Source organism: Gymnodraco acuticeps, unplaced genomic scaffold, assembly GCF_902827175.1.
Source record: "Gymnodraco acuticeps unplaced genomic scaffold, fGymAcu1.1, whole genome shotgun sequence".
In the NCBI taxonomy this organism is placed as follows: Eukaryota; Metazoa; Chordata; class Actinopteri; order Perciformes; family Bathydraconidae; genus Gymnodraco; species Gymnodraco acuticeps.
In genome coordinates this window covers 400,001-426,450 of record NW_022992300.1, presented here as the reverse complement: position 1 = coordinate 426,450, position 26,450 = coordinate 400,001, and the positions used below count along the sequence as shown (strand labels likewise).

The 26,450-nt window shown below is 42.3% G+C and overlaps 2 protein-coding genes across 11 annotated transcripts in view; both read right to left on the bottom strand.

Moving 5' to 3' along the window:
- celf3b (cugbp, Elav-like family member 3b) overlaps window positions 1-10,607 on the bottom strand; it is a 28,329-nt gene extending 17,722 nt beyond the window's left edge. For 5 of the 10 annotated variants that reach the window (XM_034208013.1, XM_034208012.1, XM_034208015.1 and 2 more), the window contains exons 1-4: window positions 9,963-10,606; window positions 9,714-9,743; window positions 8,911-9,117; window positions 6,951-7,033 (exon numbers count right to left, since the gene is read on the bottom strand). In XM_034208013.1, coding sequence (XP_034063904.1) covers window positions 6,951-7,033; window positions 8,911-9,055 — 228 coding nt within the window. In that variant the 5' untranslated portion in view covers window positions 9,056-9,117; window positions 9,714-9,743; window positions 9,963-10,606. Of the gene's footprint in view, window positions 1-6,950; window positions 7,034-7,951; window positions 8,029-8,910; window positions 9,118-9,713; window positions 9,744-9,962 lie in introns of those variants that run through there. The other 5 variants (XM_034208018.1, XM_034208020.1, XM_034208021.1 and 2 more) reach the window with 3 other exon arrangements.
- Window positions 10,608-12,592: 1,985 nt separating this feature from the next.
- The window catches only part of adamtsl4 (ADAMTS-like 4), a 39,506-nt gene continuing 25,648 nt past the window's right edge, over window positions 12,593-26,450 (bottom strand). The window contains 12 exon segments of the mRNA XM_034208029.1: window positions 12,593-14,895; window positions 15,427-15,574; window positions 15,726-15,905; window positions 16,344-16,523; window positions 16,609-16,782; window positions 17,369-17,573; window positions 17,985-18,114; window positions 18,901-19,173; window positions 19,963-20,116; window positions 21,681-21,865; window positions 22,252-22,456; window positions 22,917-23,056. Of these exon segments, the coding sequence (XP_034063920.1) occupies window positions 14,765-14,895; window positions 15,427-15,574; window positions 15,726-15,905; window positions 16,344-16,523; window positions 16,609-16,782; window positions 17,369-17,573; window positions 17,985-18,114; window positions 18,901-19,173; window positions 19,963-20,116; window positions 21,681-21,865; window positions 22,252-22,456; window positions 22,917-23,056 (2,105 nt within the window). The 3' untranslated portion in view covers window positions 12,593-14,764.

The following is a 26,450-nucleotide window of genomic DNA, read 5'->3' as shown; positions in this document are numbered from 1 at the left end:
ATAAGCCATGTGTGAATCCTGGATTAAAATGCTGTGCTTCACTTCAGGTTTGAAGCCAGCTTTAAGTTGCAAGAACAACGCACGTCCAGTATCAGATGCAATAATGATTTCAGATAAGTGCAACTCAACTGGTCTTTACAATCTATGAATGTGGATAATAGGCCCTGCAGATTTTTGTAGCTGGCTGGATTTCCAAAACAGATGGTGTGTGATACGGACTAAACTCAACTTTGGGCTACTTTAGGGCTCAGCATCTGAGAGAAACCGAATTGGCAGGGAACAATCACGTAACCTGGTAATCATGTGTCCACACAACATAATGACACAGGCCAAGATACAAATGTTACTGTGTGTGTGTGTGTGTGTGTGTGTGTGTGTGTGTGTGTGTGTGTGTGTGTGTGTGTGTGTGTGTATGTGTGTGTGTGTGTGTGTGTGTGTGTGTGTGTGTGTGTGTGTGTGTGTGTGTGTGTGTGTGTGGGTGTGTGTGTGTGTGTGTGTGCCTTAGAGAGACAGGCGCTCTCCAGGGTCAGGCTTTTATGAGGCTATGATTAGATTCTGCTTCAATTTTGTGGTGAAATATGAAGCAGGCTCTCTTTGTCTGCCCATGTTGCATGCACAAATGCACATGCACATATGTGAACTCACACACATCGCAATCACACACACTCGCACAGCAAATACTTTTGTTTAAAACAAACAAGCTAAATCCCCCTTGGTTTTAGCTGAACACAAACCCCCACAAACCCCCTCTACTCTGCATACCCCCCTCTCTTTCTCTCTGCACACACACACACACACACACACACACACACACACACACACACACACACACACACACACACACACACACACACACACACACACACACACACACACACACACACACACACACACACACACACACACACACACACACACACACACACACACACACACACACACACACACACACACTTTTGTCTACACCTGTCCCTCTACTCCCTTCCCATCCCACACACAGTGAGGATAAAAATAGAGAAACAGCACGGGAGGGGGGGGAGCGATACACATCACAAACCCCATCAGGCGGGGAGAGATAGAGGCAGAGGGATGACAGAGAGGGAAGAGACGGAGGGAAAATGAAAGAGAGAGAGGGAGCTGGGATCTGTTCTGAATTGAAAGTGCAGCAGTAAGCAGTGAAGGGGAATAGTAAACAGTGCTGCTGACCACATAAATATGCTAAATTAGCCTACAAAGCCGCCCTAGTGGATAATTGCTCATCATAGCTTTGCCCCATAGGGAGTCTGCCTGCCAGGCATCTTAGATTCCACATGGAAACATGCACAGAAGATCATACACAACATGCACACTAAACACGTCCTGAGTGCCTCTGATAAACATCAACTACAAGACCTGGATGATGGACGAACGGGAAGATGGTGTCTAACTTCCCGGTCATTCTCCGAACCATACTAAAGTGACAAGCAATGTTGAATTGCAAACCAAAAAATGTGTTTCAGTGATATAGACAAAACTTTAGTGACGCGGCTGAGGACAAATGTGGATTTGCAGTATTTATAACTGGCTCAATTACCTGTGCCCAGTTGATATTGAGATGTTAGAAACTCCTACACTGAAGATGTGGAGGGAAGAAATGATGGGAGTTATTGAATGCTAAAAGATTGTGGAAATCTAATCTTAAAAAAGAATCTGATGGTTTGCTACAGTACATCCATAATTAATGTGATGTACTAAAGCCCAACACATTATTGTAACCAAATAACAGCTTTTCTTTAATCAATGTGTGCTTAGCACACTTAGTACCTGCCGGTTTTCCTACCCCTTTTTGCGGTGTTGGATATTTATTGTGCATTTAAAAAAAAAAGGTACATTATTTACATATATTTAAAAAAATTATAAAAGTGATTTAACTCTTACTGTAAAGAAATAACTACTGTACATCACACCTGAGCTGCTGCACTTTGAGAGTACCCAGCTGAGTCCATGTAGGTCCTTATTGTGCATGTAAATAAATATAGGCTTTTCAGCCCGAGACATAAATAACAAATTCACTCTCTCTCTCACTCTCTCTCCAGCCCAAGCTCAATAAAATACACAACAGCCTCTGTCATGTTTAACCCTGGAACTACTCCAATTTATCGGCTAAGGAACGCTGTCATTCCATATCCATTCAATCAATATCACATCTACAAACTTTTATTATATTTTTTATATGTGTATCGATCTTCTGCTGTATCAGTAATTGTTAACTACTTGTCCTGTGGCGCTTTTTCTGCCTTTTTAATAATACATTAGGCGTGTGTGTGTGTGTGTGTGTGTGTATGTGTGTGGTGCGTGCGTGCGTGTGTGTGTGTGTGTGTGTGTGTGTGTGTGTGTGTGTGTGTGTGTGCGTGCATGTGTGAGTGTGTGTTCTAATCAAAGAACAGGGAGCAGAGTGCTGCCTGGAGAGCAGTGAAGCATGACAACACACACCTGGTAAGCTGCTTATCACACTTTAATTTCACCTACACTGAGATCAGCGGACGCCAGCGTGACCAAAACAGATGTGCGTGAGTGTGTTTGTGTGTGTGTGCGTGTGATCGTGTGTGTGTCTATGTAATAACATGTGTGTTTGAAGTAGAACAAAGATGAAGGGGAGTGATAAACGCAGAGGGAAGAGGGTGCAGATTAAATGGAGAGAGAGATATCAGCGCTGGAGAACAAAAGGAAAAGATAAGGGGAAAGATAAGGAAGGAAAAACAGCAGCAGTCGGCTTGGGAGAGATAGAGCGAAAGATAGAGGGGGGAGGGAGATGTGAGGTTAAAATCTTTACAAGCGGACCGGGAGTGAAGTGAGGCCGGAGAGAGAGGGAGGGAGGATGGAGATAGGATAAAGCCAGGGTGATTTTGTAAGAAAGACTACTGTAACTTTGTTTTATAGACGTACAAATCTAACTTTTACATTTTACTTATATATAACTGTCAGGGATATAGATGCTGGGGATGTAACATAACAATTGACAAGTTTACTAAGACTTCATTTTAAAGAGTCTGTTGCTTGTAATAGAGATTCTGTTCTGAATGGAAAATGGGAATATTCCTGGTAAAAATAAAACATAAAATTGACTGTTAATCTATTGAAAAAACCAGCATGACAAAATGATATTGCAGAATGAAAAGTAATCCAAAGGCATGGTAGGTAGATACTAAAAGCAGGATGAAAAAAATATATATTTAGAGCATCCTGAATCCAAACATTTACTTCACCATCCCCCCCATCACCATCCTTTTTTTTTTAACAGCTCTGAGACAACCCAGCTTGAATTGGTTGTATAGAGGCTGAGCCCTGACCTCTGACCTTGGACACACGCTGTCCTGTTGCTACCAACCCTCTGCACTAAAAAGACAAAAGCCTTTGTTTTTCCTGAAATATTTAATACATGGACTGCTTAATGACTATTAATGTTTGTTTGCTTATTCGTCCTGCCTCAGTTGGCAATTATAGTCATGATTTTAATCAAGCATCAACAAGGTAAAGCCAAACATTTAGGAGCATCTTTTTTACCTCCCTGGATCCTTTCCTCATTATTCCCATTTGGTGACAAGCCCTGCGTACAAATGAGAAATACAATTTTCAAGTGCAAATTAGCACTGATAATGCGACAGCTAAACATGAGCTCTTCCGTGTGGATGCATCCCAGGGGGAATCTCTGTACCACATCTAATACACCAAAACATCTGTGTGCTACAGTGGGACTTGCTAGTGGTTCCACTGTTAAATGTCAGCGACTGTGACTAATATAATGTAACTCTCTCCCTCTCTTCATCTCGTGCTCCCTCTCTGTGTCCAAATTAAACACAAGGCGCAGGACACTCTGATAAGGCCATCTGTTCATCTCCCTCTCTTTCTCGCACAATCCCTCTATCCTTTTTCTCATTTTCCAATCTGACAGTCCACTGCCCCTGCTGAAGCTAGCAGGGGACATTCGAGGTATAGTATCTCTGCAACTGGCTCTGTGTTTGTCTTCTTCCTTTCATTCCTCTACTGGCTGCTTGGAACCGTTAAATCGGCGTTAAATCCCATCACTGAGTGACAGACACAAGCGGCAAGAGCCCTTTGTGGCGCTGGACTTGTCTCCAAACCTTTAATTGCTTGGCCATGGTGCAAGGAGGAAACACATCTGTATGAGTGTGTGATGCTATGGCTCTATTAAAGTTGTATGAGGGGCCTGACGTGCCACCGGTATCCGCAATTAAGAGCCGCGATCCCCAGATTCAAGAGTGGCATGAACACGTACACATGCACACACACCTCCACCCCCTTGCCCCATGGTGAGCCCAGGATCTGACTATGAAAATGAGTTTGTGAGAAACTAATCATGCAGCTTAACAAGTAGAGCCGGGGAAGAAGGGGGATGAGGAGATGGGGGTGTGAAACGGTCAAAAGGGTCAACTAATCAAGAGGAGGGGAAATGAGACGAGGGGTAGAGGAACTGCGAGGGGGGTGGAGGGAGAGGGACTGACGTTGAGAGGAGGACTTAGAAGAAGGGTTACCATAAATGACTGTGAAATGAGAATCCGAGCAGGCAGCGTGAGCGTGCAGTGAGGGGAAAGAACTGAGCAAGAGACAGCAGGGATGAAAGAGGGATACCATGAAGAGATTTCAGAGAGGAAAAGAAACGAGCGGCGAAAGTATCCTGTAATATTCTACTGGTGCAGAGAAACTGAGGGACGTGAGGGGAGGAGTTGAACAGAGGACAGAGGGGATTTGAGGGAAAAAAAGAGAGATAAAAGCGAAAGCATGGAGGGAAAAATAAAAGAAAGAATAAGGAAGAGATGAAAAAGCAATTCTTGGGGAATGAAAAGAATTGGACAATGGGAGGATGTGTGAAAGGGAGAGAGAAGTCATCTGAAGTCATTTCTAAATCCTGTCAAGGAAGGTAATAGACTGGAAGGGGGAGAAAGACACACAGGGTAGCAAAGGGTATAGACAGGTAGTGGAAAGTGATAGCAGAGCTCAAACTTAGAGAATGCTGGAGGCCATCGAGCTCAAATATACCCAGCAAAATAATGCTTTGAAGTTATTAAGGGGATTCAGATTGATCCTTAAGCAGTGTTCAACCTACAAGAGGGTTGTTGGATGGAATGAGTGAGAAACAACTGTGAGTCCTTTGAATAAAGTAACGTTTTAGTGAAAACTGTATTAACTCAGTGATCTCAAATAAAAACACTTTAATAGGTTCATCGAGAGTACTCTGTTTACTCTGAAGAATGCCTCAAACTGGATAGAATAAGTAATAGGATCTTTTTTAGATAAACAACTAAGGGGAAGAGCAGGATACACCAAATTGATGAAAAGCAACACGCAGAAACAGTCATGTTGCTCATTAAAAGTCCAGTCTTATTGAAAAGCCAGCACACGAGAGCCACACCCTCGATTCTGCACTCGTCTTTCTCGGGGGAGTGGAGCTTCTGATTGTTTCATGCCGGCTCTTTAGTAAGTCTGTCCCACTAATGAGCATCCTCCCTGCAAATGTTTCCTCCGTGTGTCCAGAATATTCATCACCATTTCTCTGTGACTATCTGCTTCTGCCACAACCGGTTATTTAAGTCATCAGCAACAGGAAAGGATCAAAGTCAAACCCAGGAGAGAGAGAGAGTAAGCAGTGTAAGTCAAAGGACAAAGGGCAACACGGTAGGGAGGAACCAGACACAGCAGACAGTGGAGAGTTGATTTCCGCAGAAAGGTCAGACTCCTTAGCAGGCCCTAATTGGATTAATGTCATTATTAACATGCTGCGTTTCTGTGTGTGCACGGATGGAGAGGCATTTCCCAGCTGCATGAAAAAGCAACATGTATGTATGGATGCAGGGATTTGTATTTATAAGAATATTTCCCCTCCCCCAAAAGTATTTTCTTCAGGCTCTCCTGCTACCATTTTCCCACATAGATCTTATCAACACCATTGCTCGCAGAGAAGGTGCAAAAAACGGAAACTCCAACAGTGGCGGGGCGACACAGGAAGAATAAGATAGAGAACGGCTCAGAGATGGTGAAGATACATTTGCTATTATGTTAAAACTGCAAATCAGAGTTTGGATATGGTTCGGAAAATCTCATCTCTACTAAACATCCTACAGCCATGCCTCTGTCGCCCGGGTATTATTGCACACTTTTGATGCAAAAAATAGGGTAAAAATGCAAAATGCTCCAAACAGCCACTGTCAAATCCTCTTTTAACTGCAATGGAAACCAGGTCAGAGAGAAAAAAAGAGAGACGGAGCGACAGAGAGGTACAGCCTACGAGACAGACACAGATCTCGCACAGTGGCCCATCCATAATGAAGAGTGTCCAACCCCTGCCCAACTGCAGCACACGATCCCTCAACAAGGGAGACTGAGGGAGACTGGGATGAGACAAAGGGGAATGGCCACATTAATTACACACACTCTCTAGGCGGGAGCTATCACCGGAGGCTAACGGAGAGACCGACAGAGAGATGGAGAGACAGAGAGAGAGAGAGAAATGGAGATGATTATGCTCACAGAGAACCCTACGTGCCTCCTGTGAGAGGGAGTGTTTGTCCTTAGCAGCAAGACGCCTGCTGGCGGCTTGAGTTATGTCAGAGTGTTACTAATGGGAGCTGAACGTCCACTAGTACATACACACACACACACACACACACACACACACACACACACACACACACACACACACACACACACACACACACACACACACACACACACACAGACACACACACACACACACACACTGATTTGAGGCCGTGTTTGTGAGTGTACAGGGTAGCGAGCGGCTGTGCATTTAGATTGGGGCGGATTTGATATTAGTGTATTTGCAAGCTTGTGTGCATTGTTGCATAAGTGTGAAGTGTGTTTTGTCTGGGGATGTGTGTGTGTGTGTGTGTGTGTGTGTGTGTGTGTGTGTGTGTGTGTCTGTTTGCACTTACCCCTGGTAGTGTTTTCTGCTCGTGGAGAGCGCTCTGGGCTTTCAGTGCCGACTCTCTCGCACAGTACGTCAGAAACGCACATCCTGTCAGATAGAGAGAGGCAGGGAGAGAGGGAAGAAGAAGGGAAAGGAGGAACGGTGGAAAAGGTCAGCGAGGAGCTCCAATATTTGTCATCCTCTATCTCTGTATCAACCCCTACAAAAACACACACAGCCACACCATTTAAATCATTTCAACGTCTCCTTTTCTGATGCCTCCCGTGAGCAGGCTCTACTAGGTATGGGACGATATGAAAGTTTAATGTCACGATTATGCTGGCCAAAATAACTGAGGTTCCCAATAGTATGCCAATTAGCATCTAAATGCTTGAAGCTCTTAACGAGGCACTACAATATACTAGAATCACCTTTCTAACTGATTTTGTATTGCTTTACAGGTAACACAAATCTTTTTTTAGTGAACATATAACATGCCAAAATAAGGAAATAAGCATAAATAAAAATTTATAGTTTTGTGAGTCTGCTATTTATGTTGATAATTCCTGTATTTTTTTTAGCCTGTTTCTATTTTCACTTCTCTACCATGATAGCGATCTAGACTTTTTATAGGTTAGTCAACCCAATAACAACAATATACCACGATAAACTTATTGAGTTTTCAACGCGATCCGCAATAAAATCCTATATCGTCCCATCCCTAATCGTCACCTATTCTGATTTAATATAAGGCTAACTGTGCGAAAGGATTCAAAAATATATATATTCATGCACTGTAACTAAACTTGACAACACCATGATGATGCACTCTAGAGCAAGAGAAGGACACTCCACGGCACGGCACATTTCAGAACGGCACGGCACGAGTCAGCACACATGACAGTACCACAGACGTGTGCGTGGGGCTAACAAGGCCTTACAGTCAGGTTCCTGCCCTAAACCAACCACTATGCATGCCTCACGATCACTCCAAATACACTCCCTCTGTTCTCCTATGTGCTGTACCTGTGTCTGTGTGTGTGAGGGAGGGGTAGGTAGCAGAGCTGGCTGGCCAGAGCTGTTTACTACACCTGTCACCAGCACTAAGACAACAAGATTAGCAGCAGGTTAGCATCCCGGTGACATCTCAGACAGACTAACGTGGATTCAGAGTAAAGAAGAGACGATTAGGATGAAAACATTCACACACTGTAGATCTGAAGAATTGAGCATGACTCAACATAATGACAGACACACACACACACACATCTTATGGTCCATCTCATTGCTTTTAAGAGGGGCTTACTGTGGCCGTGGGGATTCTCAAAACAACAGATTCTTTCCCCTGTGTCACCCAGGCTTACAGCCCCATTACACTGATTGGAGCATACAGCCTAATCTGGTTCAAAACACACAAGACCCCAGGTCATCCTGTGAGTGTGTGAGTGTGTGTGTGTGTGTGTGTGTGTGTGTGTGTGTGTGTGTGTGTGTGTGTGTGTGTGTGTGTGTGTGTGTGTGTGTGTGTGTGTGTGTGTGTGTGTGTATGCCAGAGAGAGAAAGAGAGTGTGTGTTTGCTGCAGTTTATCACCCATCTATTGTAAGAAGGGGCCATTATTTAAAGACTCTTAATCATTAACAGGATAAGGAGTCTTCTAACTCTGTACGCCATATATCAAAGGACACCTTTATACAGTATTCTTTTTAGCACATTTTGGCACAAGCATATTCATGCATGAGCAGGTTTTTGATTCACAGTGTATGTGTAGTACTGGCTGTGTGTGCCTGGTTTCATGATCTCACGTTGCAGTGCTAACAGGAGATGGAGACGAGAGGAGGTGTGACAGTTTCCATGGTGACATGTGACTCTCAGCGCCGGAAAATCCACCCATCTATCTGCCTTACTGTCACACGTCTATCTAGCTTTCTGTCTGTCTATCCCCACCTGTCTTTCTTTGTTTAGGCTGTGTTGTAGCAGCGAGACCTACCTTTGTGCATGCCAGTGTATTTGTCCTTAATCACAGTTAGCTCATAGATCTTGCCAAACTGCTCGAAGATAGGCTTGAGGTCCTTCTCTTCCAGATTACGGGGAATCTGCCCCACAAACAGCTTGATGGCGTCGGCCTCCTTCATCGGGACAGAGTGGAGAGGAGGACTGGGTACTGCAGGGGTACACAGCTCAGGAGCAGTTGTCCCTGGAAAGGAGGAACCGATGCTGGATAAGCTTTGGGTCACAGCCAGAGAAGTTGGCATTGGACAGTAATAGTCACAATGATTATACTAAAAAAAAATGTAATTTGACAAAAGTGGTGTGACTTACAGAGGTAACAAATTACACATTCAAAAGTATGCACTTTAAAGAGTTTAAAACTCCTTCGGTATCACAATTATATTTGTAGTATTCTTTCTTTAGAACTTATGTTCATTATATGTCATTTATTACATTGAATATAGTGTAAGCATAATTAAAGTAGTAACAATACAAAAAATAAGGATACCAAAAATATATCAGTATAAAAAAATATCAATTTAAATTCTAATTTTTAAAAATAATTTAAATAGGGTTTTGGGCTACAAAATGTGTGCCTCAATTATGCAAATAAACGTTAAAATGATTTGCTTGAAACATTTGAGTATTTATTGTCCAGCCTGGTGACAAAGGGCTCCAGTAGCTTCTGGTAAAACAATTATGCAAATGTTAATTAGCCAATCAAAAAACAATAATGGGACTTTTCCCTCCCAATTAGATATATATATTAATACATCGAACATATCTGTAAGCATTCATTACCTTTAGGTGGATAAACAGCGTTCGGGATCCCTACACATGAGACAGAGAGGAAACAGCGTGATTGGGGGTAAATCATGGCAATAGAGCGGTTTCTTTGTTTAGCCAGCTGTAGGTTACAGCATACACACGGATGTCATGGGGCTCCCTTGCTCTTTGTCCGATCCCCCCTAATGTACACATGCACATACACACACGCCAGAACAAAACAAGGCAGGGTAATAAACAGGCTACACACACCAAAGCTCTTACCGTGTCCAGAGGATGCTTATACGGGCAGAGTGGTGCCTGTGTGGATCCTAAATTAAAGAGGGATGCTCTCTGTTGTTGTGCCGTCCTCCTTCCTCCCCTCTCTCTGGATGCTCTCCACTCTTTGTGCCTCCGTACTCTCCCCCTTCTCCTCCTCCTCCTCCTCCTTCTCCTCCTCCTTATCCTCGGTGTTCAGATACTACAGGCTCGGCTGTGTTTTTTTTGTGTTTTTTTTTACAAAACTCCCGGTGTTCCCGGTCTGGAAGTCTGCAGGTGGTGGAGTAAAGTCCTAGCAGGTGAGTCCGAAACACAGCTTGTCGCCACTGAAATGTAGTCAACCTCTCGACTCCCAAAATCCAGAGTTAACGTAGCTAGTTAGTTTGTCACTTTCACCAATTAATCAATTAATTATAAAGTGATAACAGGCCAACCGGTCGCTTAAATTCGCGCAACATCCAACAGTTTGAACTTGACTATAGTTGCCTTGGAGACTTAACAGTCGTGCCGATATTGATCCAACTTTAAATCGAGGTGATTTCAACCTACTATTCTTGCGTTTTTCTATTCTTGTTGCGTCTCACCCGTTCAGAGTCTGGATGGCTTTTAACGTCATACGCCGGTGTCTCTCCTCTGTCTCTCCCTCCCCCTCCGCTCAGCCAAGCGGTTAGCTTGTGACGTAACTGCCAGGGACCGTCAATATATATGTCGGCCTCACTCATACGAAAAATAAATAAAACTAACCCATACTTACTCAATAATGAGTATACTTCTACTCGTACACTTAGCGATATACATATTATTTTTATAGGACATTTTTAGAAGTAGTATAGTTGTTTTAAAAGTATTTTCCCGAGTGACAATGTGTGGGGGAGACTTTTTCCACACGGTTCCTATGCAACACCGTGCGCGGAGCCGCCTATTGTTCTAGCTGTGAGCCCTGGCCTTGGTGCTGAAGCGATGCCTCTTGACGTGAAGCCGAAGCGCGCCGCCGCTGGTTGTGCACGCAGTCACGACTACTACAGCTGTTCACGCCCGAGCCCAAAATCACGCTCACACCCACTCAGAGTAAAATGTGTGACAGAGAGAAGGAGAGATAGCTCCGGGTTGGAGTTGGCCTACTTTACAGCCTGTACTTTGGAAAACTGGCCGACATTGGGCCATTTTATTTCCTATGTTAAGACAGACAGGGTCCAATGTTAAATCTGAACAAACTAACATAGCATGACACATGTATTTGAATGTTCTTTGATTTATCGTGTGTGCATGAAAATGGTATTGGAAGGGGGAACATTGAGTGAAAGAGAGTCATAGGGTTCATGGTAATTTACTCCAAAAGGTCACCATCTGCCTGCCTTGCCTCGTGCCCTCTGTGAGCAAGCATCCCCCTCCTCATTCATTCAACATATAGCCTACACCCCTCACATAGAGCACACACACACACACACACACACACACACACACACACACACACACACACACACACACACACACACACACACACACACACACACACACACACACACACACACACACACACACACACACACACACACACGTATATCTACACATCAGGAGCTTTCTTTACAAGAGCAGCACCGGCAGAGCAGGCACGCAGCGCCCTGAGGATGTGAACGGTGAGCAGGCAGAGGGCCGCATGCACGCCACCGGAGCGGTTAAGCCTCCCTGCACGATGGAGGAGAAACAGATATAAAGCACGCAAGAGCAAGAGCAAACTTTATGATTCTCAGATTTCTTAAAGGTCATAACCAAAGCAGTGTCGGATTGGTCCATCTTGTAAATACAAACAGTGGGGGAATAAGTGCTCTGTATTAGTAAAAGTCAGACATTTCAAATCTTATAACAAGGCCTACAACACTATTAGCAGCGAGATAACAGTTCCTACTAGTACTTTAAGTATACTATACGTGTATGATACTTAAATTACTAGTATAAAAGTACTTAATTAAATGTGTTCATCATTTTAATGTTGCAGCTGGTGGGGCTTATTTTGCTGGGTACCTTAATCTATAATATAACATCATCTATTTGTTGATTGATATAGCTTTCAAAGAAAATGAAGAGAAGTTTAAAGAACAATATGTCCTCCTTATAACAGGACTATGGTACTTAGCAAAGTTGCTAGCCCCTTTAAACTTTCAAACTCTTTTTCCTCACTTTTATTTTTGATTTATTATTGGCATTTATCATCTCATACTCTTCAATCTGCACCTCTTAAACTTGTATAATGCTTTGTGGACCTGGAATAATCTCCATGATTATCTTGCTTTTGAAATGCTGCCTTCCTACCAGACATCACACCACATTTAATAAACGAACAATGCTTCATAAAGACAGCTTTTTTGCAGTCCTGTTAAACCAAATATATTTGGGAAGACCAAGGCACGCTTGTAAGCAAAGCCGTGCTTATTCAATATTCTACAAAAATCAACATTGAAAACAAAATAAAAGCAGACAACAAAGCGCAAACTTCAAAACATAAGGAGTCATTTCCTCTGTAAGCCGCTTATTTCTGAACCCTACACCTGTTTTCGAGACTCAACAGCGCCATCATTTGGAGGAAAACTGGCAATATCACCCTGAGTTACTGAGTAAAATCAAACATGACACACCACTTGATTTCTGTGTTGTTTTATTTAAAATGAAGCTTTAAAGATATGAATTTTCACACTGTTTTCTGTTTTTGCATGATAAAAAAAGTCTGTGTATCAACATTAACAATCGTATAAACTCTGGTGGTAACAAAGAACATTTGCTACAGCTTCTTAAACCAAAAAAATAAATTACATGTTCTTTAGATAATAGATAAATTACTATCTTTTTTGTTTTTATATAAAAAGTATTTTTTACTATGAGGGATTAGAGACAAGAAAGACACATTCAAAGCCACAATCGCAACACTCACACACTCTCTCACACACACACACACACACACACACACACACACACACACACACACACACACACACACACACACACACACACACACACACACACACACACACACACACACACACACACACACACACTGACGCATCCGATACACACAGGAACGATTCTCATGTCAAATGCAAAATAGTTATATAACAGTAAGATGTGAATAAATGCAGTCTATAACAACACTTCTGATAACTGTACTCAGTTATAAAACATAAGCGCCAACTATGTTCAAAGAAATTATAGACATTAAAACATATCTGACAAATATACAGACTCCTCGCCTTTAAGTATGTGTACGTCTTCTACGGAAGAGAAAAATAAGAGAAAAGCTTACACACACATATTCAGACGTTGCCACCTCACAAAGCAAAACATTTACTTCCTGGTCAAAGCAGAATGATTTGATCCATATCATGAACTCAATTATTAAAAGACTATTGTCAACATGAGGTTTCCTAATTATGTTTTCACCTTTTCTCATAGGACAGATTCACCAGTCCCTCCTAGGAAGGCGATGATGGATGCAAAAAGAAAAGATATTGAAATGAGGTTAGGAAACAGGAAGGACATAAAAAAGTTTTTGATCACTCAAATGCAAAACTAGGTCAGTGAGGAGTGAATTGTACAATGTACATCTCCAAACTTGATCTTCTATATTACTCCTATTGTGAAGAAAACATGCATTGCTTAGTAGCTTCAATTAGCTTAGCGTTCTCTGCCATAGAGTTACATGATTTTTTTAAAAGTAACACATAAATGCATGAGCGTTAATCCGCAGCATTATATAGTCGCGGAACAAGTGCGCTTTTTTCTCAGCATTTCATAAAAAAACAGTGTGAGCCGTTTTTAAGTTCTTTTCATGTGGTTTGTTGAAGAGAGAAAGTATGAAACAACAACCGTCCCATCAATATGATTATTCCTTATTTTTGTCAGATATCAAGTGAGCATTGTTAAGTTAACACATATCTGCAGCTCCAACAGCTTTCTTTAAAAAGACTAGGTGTTTATGTTACTGACATGAATACATTAAAGGACTGCACCAAGTCTGTGCTGCTTGTTTAACATCCATGTCTTAAAAACCTTCTTGTTTGGGAAGAATCTCACTTCTTTCCCCTCTGATATATTTGGTCACTTACTGCCATGGTCACCCCCCTGCTTTGGTTCATCTGTCCAAAACTGAACAATAAGAGGACGCGTGAGGAAATATTTTTGGCAAACAGAAAAATACATACAACAAGTTAATAAAATCCTTCTAGCTTAGTTGGGGGTCTGCAGTGCACAGAAACACAGTAGATCTATTCCAGTAGATCTTCAGCACACGTAGTACACACAGTTTATCTAGCCCACATTATTTCTTCAGCACGTTTCTTTTCATAATTAGTGGTATGCATATCTTATTACATCTGTTTTAAGATCCTCTCGCTAAAAGAAAGGCTTGATTTGCTGTTCGAACGCAGCGGTGTCCTCAGTGAGCACATTCCATTAAAACCTCTCAGCTTTAGAAATAAGCCACCAAGAGTTGAAAATCACTGCAAGTGCATCTTTCGGCACCGTGTGACGCATAACAAAACTGTCAAAGCTAACGCACAAAGTGAACAGAAGTGATCTCAGTGGAATATGTGGTTCTAAATAGGCAATATGAAATTGTGTACAGAGAACTGGAAAAATGAACCGGATGCTTTCACAGTGTTTTACCTGAAGAATCAGGAGAAAATCGCTACATTTGATCTGAGACCCTAGCAGATTTCTTTCTACGCTGGGCTTTCAATTTCTACAGACTTCTTATTTCAGCTCTTCTGACCTAATCCTTGACTTCTTGCACACCTGGGCTGCCTGTGATTGGCTGGTCATTGTCTCTTGGCACGCTGAGCACTCTGGGTACACGAGGCACAGCAGGCGGTCTTATAATAGGAGTAGACGCACATCCTGGCCTGAACCACCATCATACAGTTGTGACGTCTGTCCCGGCAGTTTTCATCTGTAAACAAGAGAGGAAGATGAGGGAAGATAAAATACAACTTTATAGTACACACAAACATTTGTCTTGCATTACCTACTACCCTGCCTGAGGACTAACATGTTGTAATTGTAATTTAAAAGACCGTAACAAATAGACAAATAATTATCCGTTAATATATCTGCCTAAACAAATAAAACTAAATAATTGATCCCCTAAAAATAATATTCAAAGGCACTTGGCATGCAGATGACCAACTAATGAGGAGGAGTTATAACTTATATTAGTGTTTTGCTTCATAATAGATATATAGACCTCATTCATATCAACTATATACCTTTATTCTTCTGAAGGATCTTTTGTTTTGTATTATATTAAATGATGTGTTCTCTGGCTCTGAGTTGGATATAATTGGCATTTTCTGTACATTGATGCAATATATGTTAATCGTGGGATGAGTAATGCATTGTAAAACAGGTGTGGATCCCGTTGAGATTAGCTTATTGCTGGCATCTGCTAATGGTGAGTTTTGAAATACACAAACACACCCACCTGAGACTTGGGGGCTGCAGGGTATCGTGTTGCAGATTTGCTCCCGTTCAGGTTTGTTGTCCAAATCACACTCATGGCTGTGCCTTTTTTCTGGCGTTAGACACCGTACTTCCCTCATTTGTACGCCTTTTCCACAAGAGCGTGAGCACTGAGAACAAAGGCATAGAGAGTGTAAATACTACAGTTGTAAATAAAAACACATCACAATTTATAGACTTGTCCCTTCCAGTGTTGTTTGCACTGTCACATCATTTCTCTTTCCAACATTATGTTCTCTCCCCCCCCCCCTCGTCTCTCACCGCGCTCCACTCTGTTGTGAACCACAGAGGCTCGCACTCTCCCATCTCACACTGTTGCACCGCGGCAGGCTTGTCCAGATGAGCGCACTCACTGGCTGGTACGACAGTAAAATCATTCCCCATCTTCTGGACACAAATGACGTCCCGTCGCTGAGTTCCATTACCACAGGGGACATTACACTGGAGAGAGAAAATACATTTTAAAACCAGGAATACAATATCTGTACCTGTAAGAGGAAGTCTCTTTTACTTCAGAACTAAAAAACTAAAAGTATATATGCCTACATAAAGACAACATTAATTGCTTATTAAATCTCATATGATTTAATTAAAATCTAAAGAACAACATTTTTTAATTCTTTCTATAATGTAAAACAACATTATTGAAAATGCAACATTCTGGTTATGAACTTTTTCATCAAACTCATAGTACAAACACAAAACAATGTCTTTAAACTAGAAACTCAAAACAGAAACAAACTGAAAAGCAAATAAAACTAAATATGTCAAAATTCATTTCATTTTTAATAAAACTTTCATCAAAAAGCATCAACATTCAAATCTATTTTTCCTCCATTCCTCATGTATTTCATTCATTCTTCATCCCCAGTGTCCTACCTGTGTCCAGGGGCTGCTGTACCACATGGTTATCGCCAAACAGGGACCCCCGTTGCAGGCCTTCATCTCTGCTGGTTTGTCCCCAATACAGTCCCCTCCTCCACCTCCCTCTCTCACCCCTCCTCGAGTCAGACACACCGACTCCCTCTTCTGCACCCCGGGGCCACACTGCGCCGAACACTGAGGGACAAAGTGCAATATCATGTAGAGGATTACTGTTAAGTGCTGTGATGTTTCTCTTTTCTTGCCTCTGCGAGTTACTCACAGTGTTGGACCAGTCAGTGAAGTACCAGTTGGTTACACAGGGGCCCATGTTGCACTCCTCACTTCCTTGTGGGCTGGCCCCGGTGCTGCACTCTTTTTCGTTCACCTCGTTGCCTTGATCGCTGACGCAGAGCACACTCCTCGTCCTCCTCCCAACCCCACAGTCCACTGAGCACTGTGACAAGTGAAGGGAGGACAAACAAGAATGAGACGGATAAAGAAAGGGCGTACAGTTGAGGGATTTTACGTCAATCATTCACATTACCTTAATTAGAATCTAGAGTTGAAGAAAACAGTTTGAATGTTGATTATCAATTAATTAATCCTGTATTTGTTCCCAAAGAGCAGATTGTTGTGCACCAGGAAAACATAAGCAAGAATATGTTTAGTTATAAATACAAATAAATTATGTGTATGTGAAACTATAAAAAGTTGTTGGTTGGCTGGAACTTTTTTTATGATGAATTGTGTTTTATATTTTCATATTTACCCAAAATGCGTAATTGTTTAATTAAAAAACATAAATTAACCCCACCCATGGCAAAGTGTCTGCTGTCCCTGACCATAAATAGTTCACCTAATAAAATAATAAAACAACGTATGATAAAGACACAGTGACTGCATTTTAAAGGACAAAGCCCAAATTGAAACTCCATGCACACAAGACTCTGTGTTATGATTTCAGATTCTACATAACTTGTCTTCTTTTTTGACGTATGCAGAGCCATTAGCAGATGCATTTCCCCGTCACAGTGACCTACCGTGCTCCAGTCGGAGCTGACCTCCCAGTGGGAGCAGAGGCCGAGCTGACAGGCCTGGGTGGAGTCAGGGGGGGTGAGGTTGGCACAGCGCTGCGGGTGGACCATAGTGGAGCGGTCCCCAAAGCTCTGTCGGCACTGCAGCTGCCTCTGCTGCACCCCGGGGCCACACGACACGCTGCACTCTGACCAGGAGCTCGCCTCCCAGCTGAGGGGGGGGAGGGAGGGAGAGGGAGGGACATGTTGGAAATACATTTTACAGGAAAAATACCACACTACTACTTCAATAACATCCAAAACTGTCCGCAACAAATCGTGTATAAACTAACAATAACATCAGCTTTTTTCAATTAGTTATGCTTTTACTAGAATGAAGAAATAATAAATATTATCAATACTTTTTGACTGTAATCTTTAATTACATTGAATGAAATGTGCCAGCACAGTGACATAATGTCAACCACTTTACAGTAGAAATAAACTTAATGTAAAAAAACACGTCTTTATAAGGAGTGTTTTTTATGTAGTTATCAGCAATGTAAAAATCCCTTCCCAGAGTGTTACATATCAAATAAAAGATATGATGTGAATCTTTAAATGTAACTGTGTGTTTTCTTACAAGGGTGGGCATGCATGAGGGTTACAAGGCTCCTCCTCAGGAATCGGCCTGGCTGCAGAGTCACACTTGGCCTCCGGGACTTCATCGTCTGTGTGGCGGTTAATACACAGCATGACTCTGCTCTGAGACCCTGCAGAGAGAGAGAGAGAGAGATGGACAGATAGATGCCGAGAGAGAGAGAAAGGTTGATAGATGCAGAGAGATAGAAAGAGATGGACAGATAGATGCCGAGAGAGAGAGAAAGGTTGATAGATGCAGAGAGATAGAAAGAGATGGACAGATAGATGCCGAGAGAGAGAGAAAGGTTGATAGATGCAGAGAGAAAGAAAGAGATGGACAGATAGATGCAGAGAAAGAGAGAGAAAGATGGATAGATGCAGAGAGAGAGAAAGAGATCAGTTTCATGTTCTTGTACCTGCATCTAGCAACCACAGGGGGGCGACATCACTTTATCCAAAGTAAAGCAGTAATGTTTTTTATTTATATAGAAAACATTTGTTTTTGATTGGTCCTAAGTCTTGAAATATGATACAGACCTTTATATTTATAGTATATGCTACAGACATTATTTGGGAAAGTATCTAACAATACAACTGTTATATCCTTGATGTTCAACTTGTTATGAGTTCATACACACAGATCATTGATGTAGCTTTTTGTAGTGTATGGGATTCAGCCCTCTTATTGTCATACTATATTTACTAGTAGGGCACATGGGACTTCTGTATTTTTCCAAATATATAATGAATGTCCTATGTGCTAAAAGACAGAATCAAGTTTTATAAAAATAACAAACGGTTTGATGGATGATCAAAATAAAAAAATTACAGTAGGGCCACAATTAGGTTAAGCATAAAGCATAAAGCAATGAAATACAATGCATATTAGGTTATAATAGGAGTGTTTGAACTCTGACCTTTGCCACAGGAAGCAGAGCACTCTGTGAGTTCTCCTCTCCTCCACACAAATGGCGGCTGAGTGTCCGGTGGCAGGTCGGTGCGAGGGGGGATCCGAGCATTCCTATTGGGGGCAGAGGCTCGGGGACGGGACCTCTCAGGTGTCCATCGGTCCGAGATGGGGGGAGAAAACACAGAGGTGGTGGAGGAGGAGGAGGAGGAGGAGGGGAAGGATGGGACTGAAATAGGAGGAGGAGCAGGAGGAGGGTCTTCTACTGACACAGTTAGAGGACCTTGGAAAGAAGAAAAGAAAAAATACTGATGTAACAACTTGTTTTGAACAATACATGTCTTTTTTTAAACCAGAAATGTAGATGAAAAAGGGGTTACATAAAAGACAACAGAAAAACAATGGACATATACCGCATCATAAATACATTTCAAATTAAATAAAAATCAGCATGTGGGTCAGATCCAAAATGATAAAACATATATGGGGCATATTTTGGATGGAAAGAAAGCCAAACAGATATCTCACACAACCACCCCAAATAGGCATAGTAAATTACCCAGAGTTCCTCAACCAAATCTAAAAATGGTCCCACATCGAGAAAGTGTAGAAAGAGGAAAGAGAGAGTGAACATTGGGAAACAGACACAAGGAGGAGAAAAGCGCAGTGAGAAAACTGTGATAAAAAGGCAAAATATGTTTACATATTGGGAGTAAGTAGTGAGTCAGATGCTATTGATGTCATGATGAGGTCAGTGTCTCATGACAGCGAACATGTGAGCCAGATAGCCTCCCATGTAGGTCATACACAAACACACAAACACACTTGCACAACAATCCTAGCACCACACCCATCCTGATACATAAACACATCAATCACTCTCATGGTTTCACAGTAGTGTTTCCCTGAGTAATTTGGAAAGAATGAATCTTGAGATATTTGATTAAGGGTTCCCCTCTGCCACTGACAAGATTGAACTATGTGCTGAACATGACTGTCTCTGTGTACAACATGCAGAAAGCACAGCTGTCAACAACAGAAAACGGAAAATCAGGAAGTGCGATGGACGTACTGCGAAGAGGGGCCCTCCCTGGGTCTCGCTCCCTCGGCCTCTCTCTGGGTGTCTCCCTCTCTCTCTCCGTCACCCTTTCCCTCTCCACCTCCTTCTTCTCCACAGGAATATAAAACTCATAATCGATGCCTGGGTTCTCCTTGTGGAAAATGATCTAGAGAGCAAGACAGGGTGAGAGAAGAATCGGAACAAGAGGTGAAAAACAGCCAATGAGAAGGAACACCCTAAAACAGCTTTATGGATCCCCATAGAGAAGTGTACTAAGAAGTCAGTATGAGCCACAGAAAAGTTAATAAGGCGCTGGCAGAAAACCACTGTCAAGCTCACAGATGCCTCAGCAGGGTGTATGTTTGTCACTATGTGCCCCCCCCCCCCTCTTATTATTAAACCCTGCAGACCATCTTACACAACTTAACATAGCCACGGTCATCTAAACTTAATCAGCTGGAGTCCCATGGCAACAACATTAGGATCTGCTATATTTTGCTTGAGATGGCATTGTAATTCAGGCAGCCGATTGGTCAATGCATCACTTTGATCCAAAGGGTCGTTTATCAATAACTATAAGATAGACTAATGTAAACTTGGTACATACACTCCACCGAGGATGACTCCTTTTTACTTTGGTGATTCAAATTTCCCATCATCAATTTATCCGTATGACAATGAAGGGATTAAAGCAAAACACATCATCTTTTTAAAACCATAACATGTAGTGTTTACGCTTAGGTTTTCTGAACATATATTCTTGGACTATATGACTATGTACAGTATGTGCATGTATACATATCTATGAAGTGTTTTTACAGTGTGATTGATTTATATTGACAGAGACAAATGATATGCACATGAATATTGATGCATTAAACTAAATCTGTGAACTTTAGAAATGATGGCAGGCAGACAGTGTTACCTTTTGACAAAATAAGACTAGCTATTTTCAGTTTTTATGCTAAGCTAAAATAAGCATTAAGCATTACTTGACCTCTCTTGTCTGCTACACTAATGTGATAGTAAGATAAGGTAAATAAGAGGAATGCTAGCGGTAGCCGGAGACTCACCTAAACTCTGAGTAAACATGAGCTGAGCAGATGTCCTAAAACAGTCAGTGTACAACTGCAAAACCTAATTTTCCTCCTTCAGTTGCTAGGCAGACTTGTCTTTTATTCTTTTTCCATTCAACGATATATTAAGCAACGTTTAATGAGCAGCACAGCCTCATAGTGCACTGCTGAGGTTATAGACTTTTAGTCATTTAATGTCTTATTTCACAATCCCATAAAGCCTTAAAAAATGCAGGTGATTCCACTGCAGATCAAACCCTGGCTTTGGTGGACGCTTGCTATTTATATCCCCCATCCTTCCCTGTAGCTCCTGTAATCAAAGCTGCAGATGCCTTCTGTTCTTTAATAAGATCTTAGCCTGAGGTTAGAGTTGTTATTATTAAGCTATGGATAGTCTGATATGGCTCAAGCTAAGCATGAGTATAGCTGCCGTTATCCCCCTCTAATGCTAACATAACGAAGAAAGGCAGAAATTGACACAGAGCAGGGGAGCATTGCCTCAGGCTTTCAACAATACAGTTATAGAGAGGTGAAATACATGTTTATGCACATGTTCATACAGTATGTGTATGTGTGTGATTCTTATCATAAAATTCATTATGCCATGCCCGGACTCATGTTTGCTTACAGGGTTCAAATAAACAGTGTACTTACATATAGCTGGAGCTGTGTGGTGGTGGGTCCTGGAGCCCAGAGGGACTCTCCTTTCTCCTCCTCCCCCTCTGCCTGTGCTCTAGGTCGGTTGTAAGTGAAGGTGGTCCCTCCTGCCTGGTACTCCCCTGGAGGGTCCACAGCCCAGCGCCCGTTCACCACTGAAGCCCCCGTGCCACTCCTCATGGCTGCGGAAATTGGGGCGGCATTTTAGGAAGGCAGACATGAAGAATGGAGCAAGAATTACGTTTTATTTTATTATTTTAAAACTTGTATAGTCTACAAAGTAGTGATTTCTTCAGAAACCTCCATTAGCTTAAACATACACAGACTTTGGGGTCTTATTACCAAACAGACGGGCAAACACTCACACTCACACACTTCACTGGTTCTTCATGGGCTCTAACCAGATATACAGTTCATTTCAAGCCAGCACACACTTGCTCAAAGGCCAAATCTATTTCCCAAATCTACAATTTCCATGCCTCACTTTTTACTGCAGTTGGAACCGGTATTGAAACCAGAAATCCTAAACCATGTGTGCAGGATTTTGTTTGTGTCTATTAGCTCTTACCCAGGTAATTAGGGCTGGCGCGTCTCTCCGTGATGTTAATGAATGTAGCTCCTGGCGGGATGTCCAGGATCTTGTGGTAACCAAGGGGAACCGAGACATTTTGGAAGCTTCCCGTTACCTTTCGACAGGAGCTCTCCCGCCCACCACACACTCCACACTTGTCAATCACAGAGCCGGAGCCCAGCACCCCATTGCAACCCTCGGTCTGGCAGGAGAGGAAGGTGAAAAGACATGAGTGAAGGGTCTGACAATGAGGGGGGGAAAAGTGGCTCAGGGGAACAAGAGAGGGGGTGGGGACAGAGCGGGGAAAAGCTATTCCAATGTGGTTGAAATTTCACATCCATCGCCAGTGTTTACTTCACCGTTGTTTGAGTAAATTGGAAACTGTTGCTGCCCAGATTCATGCCAAAAAGAGAAGCGTGGAATAAGCGTAAAACCAAAGAGTACAAATGAGAGAAAGAGGAAAAAACAAAGAGAACAGAGGCCCAGAGCAGGGTAATAAAACGAGACTGGAGAAACTTCGAGTCTGAATGCCAGCCTTAAATCAGCCTCCAGACGTGAAAGAGGTTCTGGACTCTGTCAGCTCCAGCTAGACAGGATGAACTTGGGCTCAGACACCTGAGAGCACAAAGTCCTCACTCACATGCACATTTAAATGCACTCACCAGACATTGTCCCTCTAGACAAATGTCATTGGTGCTGACATTGAAGCAGGGGGTCCCGTCTCTGACGCGCTCGGCCTGGCGGACATAGAAACGATAGCCAGCAGGTCTGCAGGTCAGCTCGCACTGTTTGTCCGCACCAACTGCAGCAGAAATACAGAGAAAAGGAGGATTATTGCACAAAGTATTGTAAGGTGTGTGTTTTAATGGGAGATATTTTTCTCTGCGTCTGCCTGGTGTAGAAAAGACCCAGCTGGGCGATGAATGTCTTTCCATGTGGCTTCCCCGACAGCCAGACAGCAGCAGAGTCATTACCTATTTCCCTCTGCTGCTCAGGAGATACAGACCCAGAGGAGAGGTGTAAACATGAGCCTGAGGGAGGCTTGATTTATGAAAGTAACCCAGTGGGTAAACACAGCAGGGAGAGACTTTTAAATAAGAGAACAGAAGAAAAGAATAAGAGAAAGAGAAAAGAGCTTCAAGGTAAAAGAGGAAATTGAAGACTTTCAGTCCTGAAAGAATAAGCAGAGAAATAAACGAGTGGAGAATATAGAGGATCTCACAAGGGAAAAGGGGTGGGGTTCAAGTAAAAAATGTGGAGAAATGTGTGTCTGTGTGCTGAAATACAATAAGTAGGTATGAATAAATAGTTCAGAATCTTTGGTATGCCTGTTTGCTTCATTCTGCTTCAGCAATTCTGATACTTGAAAAACAAACTCTCTACTGAAAGTCGGAAAAGAAGCATTTTTACATCAATGTACCACTTATAAACACACAGACATGAAATTATCTTTAAGTTGTTAATCTTGAAAAGAGACGGATAAGCATATCTCCCAACTATTCCTTTAAAGAAGAGAAAAGAGATAGAGGAAGACAGTGAAGGGACATTGAGCGGCTCCACTGTTTGTCATCCTCTCTGAGGTCAGAGATTGGGGGTCTAAGGGGTTAGAGGCCCTGGGCAGAGCGAGTGTGTGCCTGTGTGTATAGCGCTGGTGTGTGTAAAATAGAGCTATAAACATGAGCTCATAGCATGAGTAAGGGGTCATAGATTTAGTGGAGAGGGGAGGGAGGACTTTCTCTCACTGGGAGTTCAGGGGTTAAAGGAGATATACTGTGCTTCTGAATGTGTGGCTTCTCGCTGCGGTGTCGTATTTTCTGTCAAATGATGACAGAAAGTGCCCACTATTGAATTCTAAGAAAATATGAACAGCATGACACCTTGTAGTTAAACTATTTTTAAAGTTGCATTATTCTATGCTTTAAACCTTGAGGCCTTGAAATATAACACTAAAGACCATTATGGGAAGAGACCCCTCCCATTTCAAAAGGCCATCAGCAGCAAGTAACTCAAAGCCTTACCATCTTCAAAGTCAAGATGCTCAAAGGAGATACCCCGGACAAAGACTAAAGGTCAAATACCTGAGCCCATCTTTCACCTTGTGTGTCCAAGAGAGAATGCAGAAACTGTCTTTTGTGAACTCAAAGTGACTCCATATGCTTTCACAGAATCTTGTTTACTTGAATATTGGAACTGTAGTGAAACAACCCTTTGCGAGGGGTAAATATAAGTAGTCATTATATGTGAAAACAGAAAACAGCCTTTTGACAAGAAGGATTAGTAAGACTGGACTGCAAATTCATTATTTGTGATGCTTTCCAATTTTACGTGGACAGCACCAAACCACCACACATTTTCTTAAGTAGATTTCCAAAATATATCTGGATCCGGGATGGACCATGTTGTGAGTCCCGACAAAAAACAGTTTGACAGATGTTTGTGCCTTTGAGAGTTAGACATCTTGATGCGTGGACGTTAGGTAGTATATTTATCTCATTAAGTGGCTGGAAGTGGTCAGGAAGTGCTACACACGAAGCGATTGATGAAGGCTTTATGTACCAGTTACAAGATGTGCTTATAAATATAACCCTAAAATGTGGAAGTGGCCCTTTAAAAAAAGTAAACAAAGACTGCACAACACTTTAGAGTTTAGGGAGCAGTGACATATTACAGGTGCTGAAAAATATGGATGAAGTGAATTTCAGGGCCTATAAAACATCAGAAAGGAAATGCTTCATGAAAATTGTACAATATGTCATCAATATGTGGAAACTATCTATGCTTATCTTTATTATAGACCAATTAGATAAGTATTAAAAATAAAAAGTGTAATCTGATGATGATTTATTAAATAGATTTAAAGGGTTTACACATGAATGTTGTTGCATATTACTACTGTTCAATAATGTGTGTGCCATATAAATGAGCCAAACCTTTTCAAACTAAAGCTACACACACACACACACATATGTTGCTACTAGCTGCAGCAAAACAGACACACAGTACATATCTATTAAGAAAAGGGGAGTCAGTGATCCCACCCTCTCTCTCTCTCTCCACCTTTGTTCTTTCTTTCTGCCGTCAAAGTTATCATTGAGAGATTAGACTGGAGACAGTGACAGAAAAGAGGGGGAGACAAGTTGCCACTCATAGAGAGAGAGGTCTCTATGCTTCCTCCTCATCACACTCTTCATCTCCTCCTCTTCCTGCCCTGAAGTCATGTTCAAGTGCTTTCACAGACCCAATCCTCTTTAATGCTTCTAAAGCGCCTTTATCTTTCATTTATCTCTAGCTACTTCACCCTGCTTTTCTCTTCGCCTCGATCTCGGGCCTCTCTTTCTCTTCCACTGTCTCTCTCTCCCTCTCTGAGCTTAGTGTTCAGACAGTGGAATATATGTTCTCTAAATATACTTCCCCACTATCTCTCCGTCTAAACAAACTCCAACTGGGAGAGAGAAAGAGAGAGGCAGCGAGACAGGAAGAGGGGAGAATGGGGTGAGCAGAGAGGGGATGAGGCCAGAAAAAAAGGGAATATTCATGTAAAACAACACCTGCACGTGCAGCGCTTACAAATGGGAGGTACTACTATTCAGAGCCCAGCTTGTAAGGGGAAACATCACCACCAAAATGAAACACATCTGTAGTTAATAACCAAAGTGGCAGCTTTACAGTTTAAGCTTCCACTTTCAACCGTAGGCCACAACACGTTTCATACATAACAGGGCCATCACCTTGGAGACAAGACATCACGCACCAAGTAGCTAGAGCTGACTTCACGGGTTAATATAAGTACTTATGGGAAATATATGCAGAGTTGTAGGAAGTCCTAAACAGATGAGTGCAACAGGAGCTAAATGACTATTACCCCATTGGATGTCGAAACACACACACACACACACACACACCACACACACACACACACACACACACACACACACACACACACACACACACACACACACACACACACCACACACACACACACAAACACACACACACACACACACACACACACACACACACACACACACACACACACACACACACACACACACACTCCTCTCCTCGCATCCTCCACTGTGTTGATGGGAAGCTAGATATGATGTTTTGGGTTGTAGCCAATGGAGCAGACTGAAGTAAACAGTTGACTTAGCAGAGTGGAAAAGGATCATCTCCAGCGCAGATCGAGTGTGTTTGAC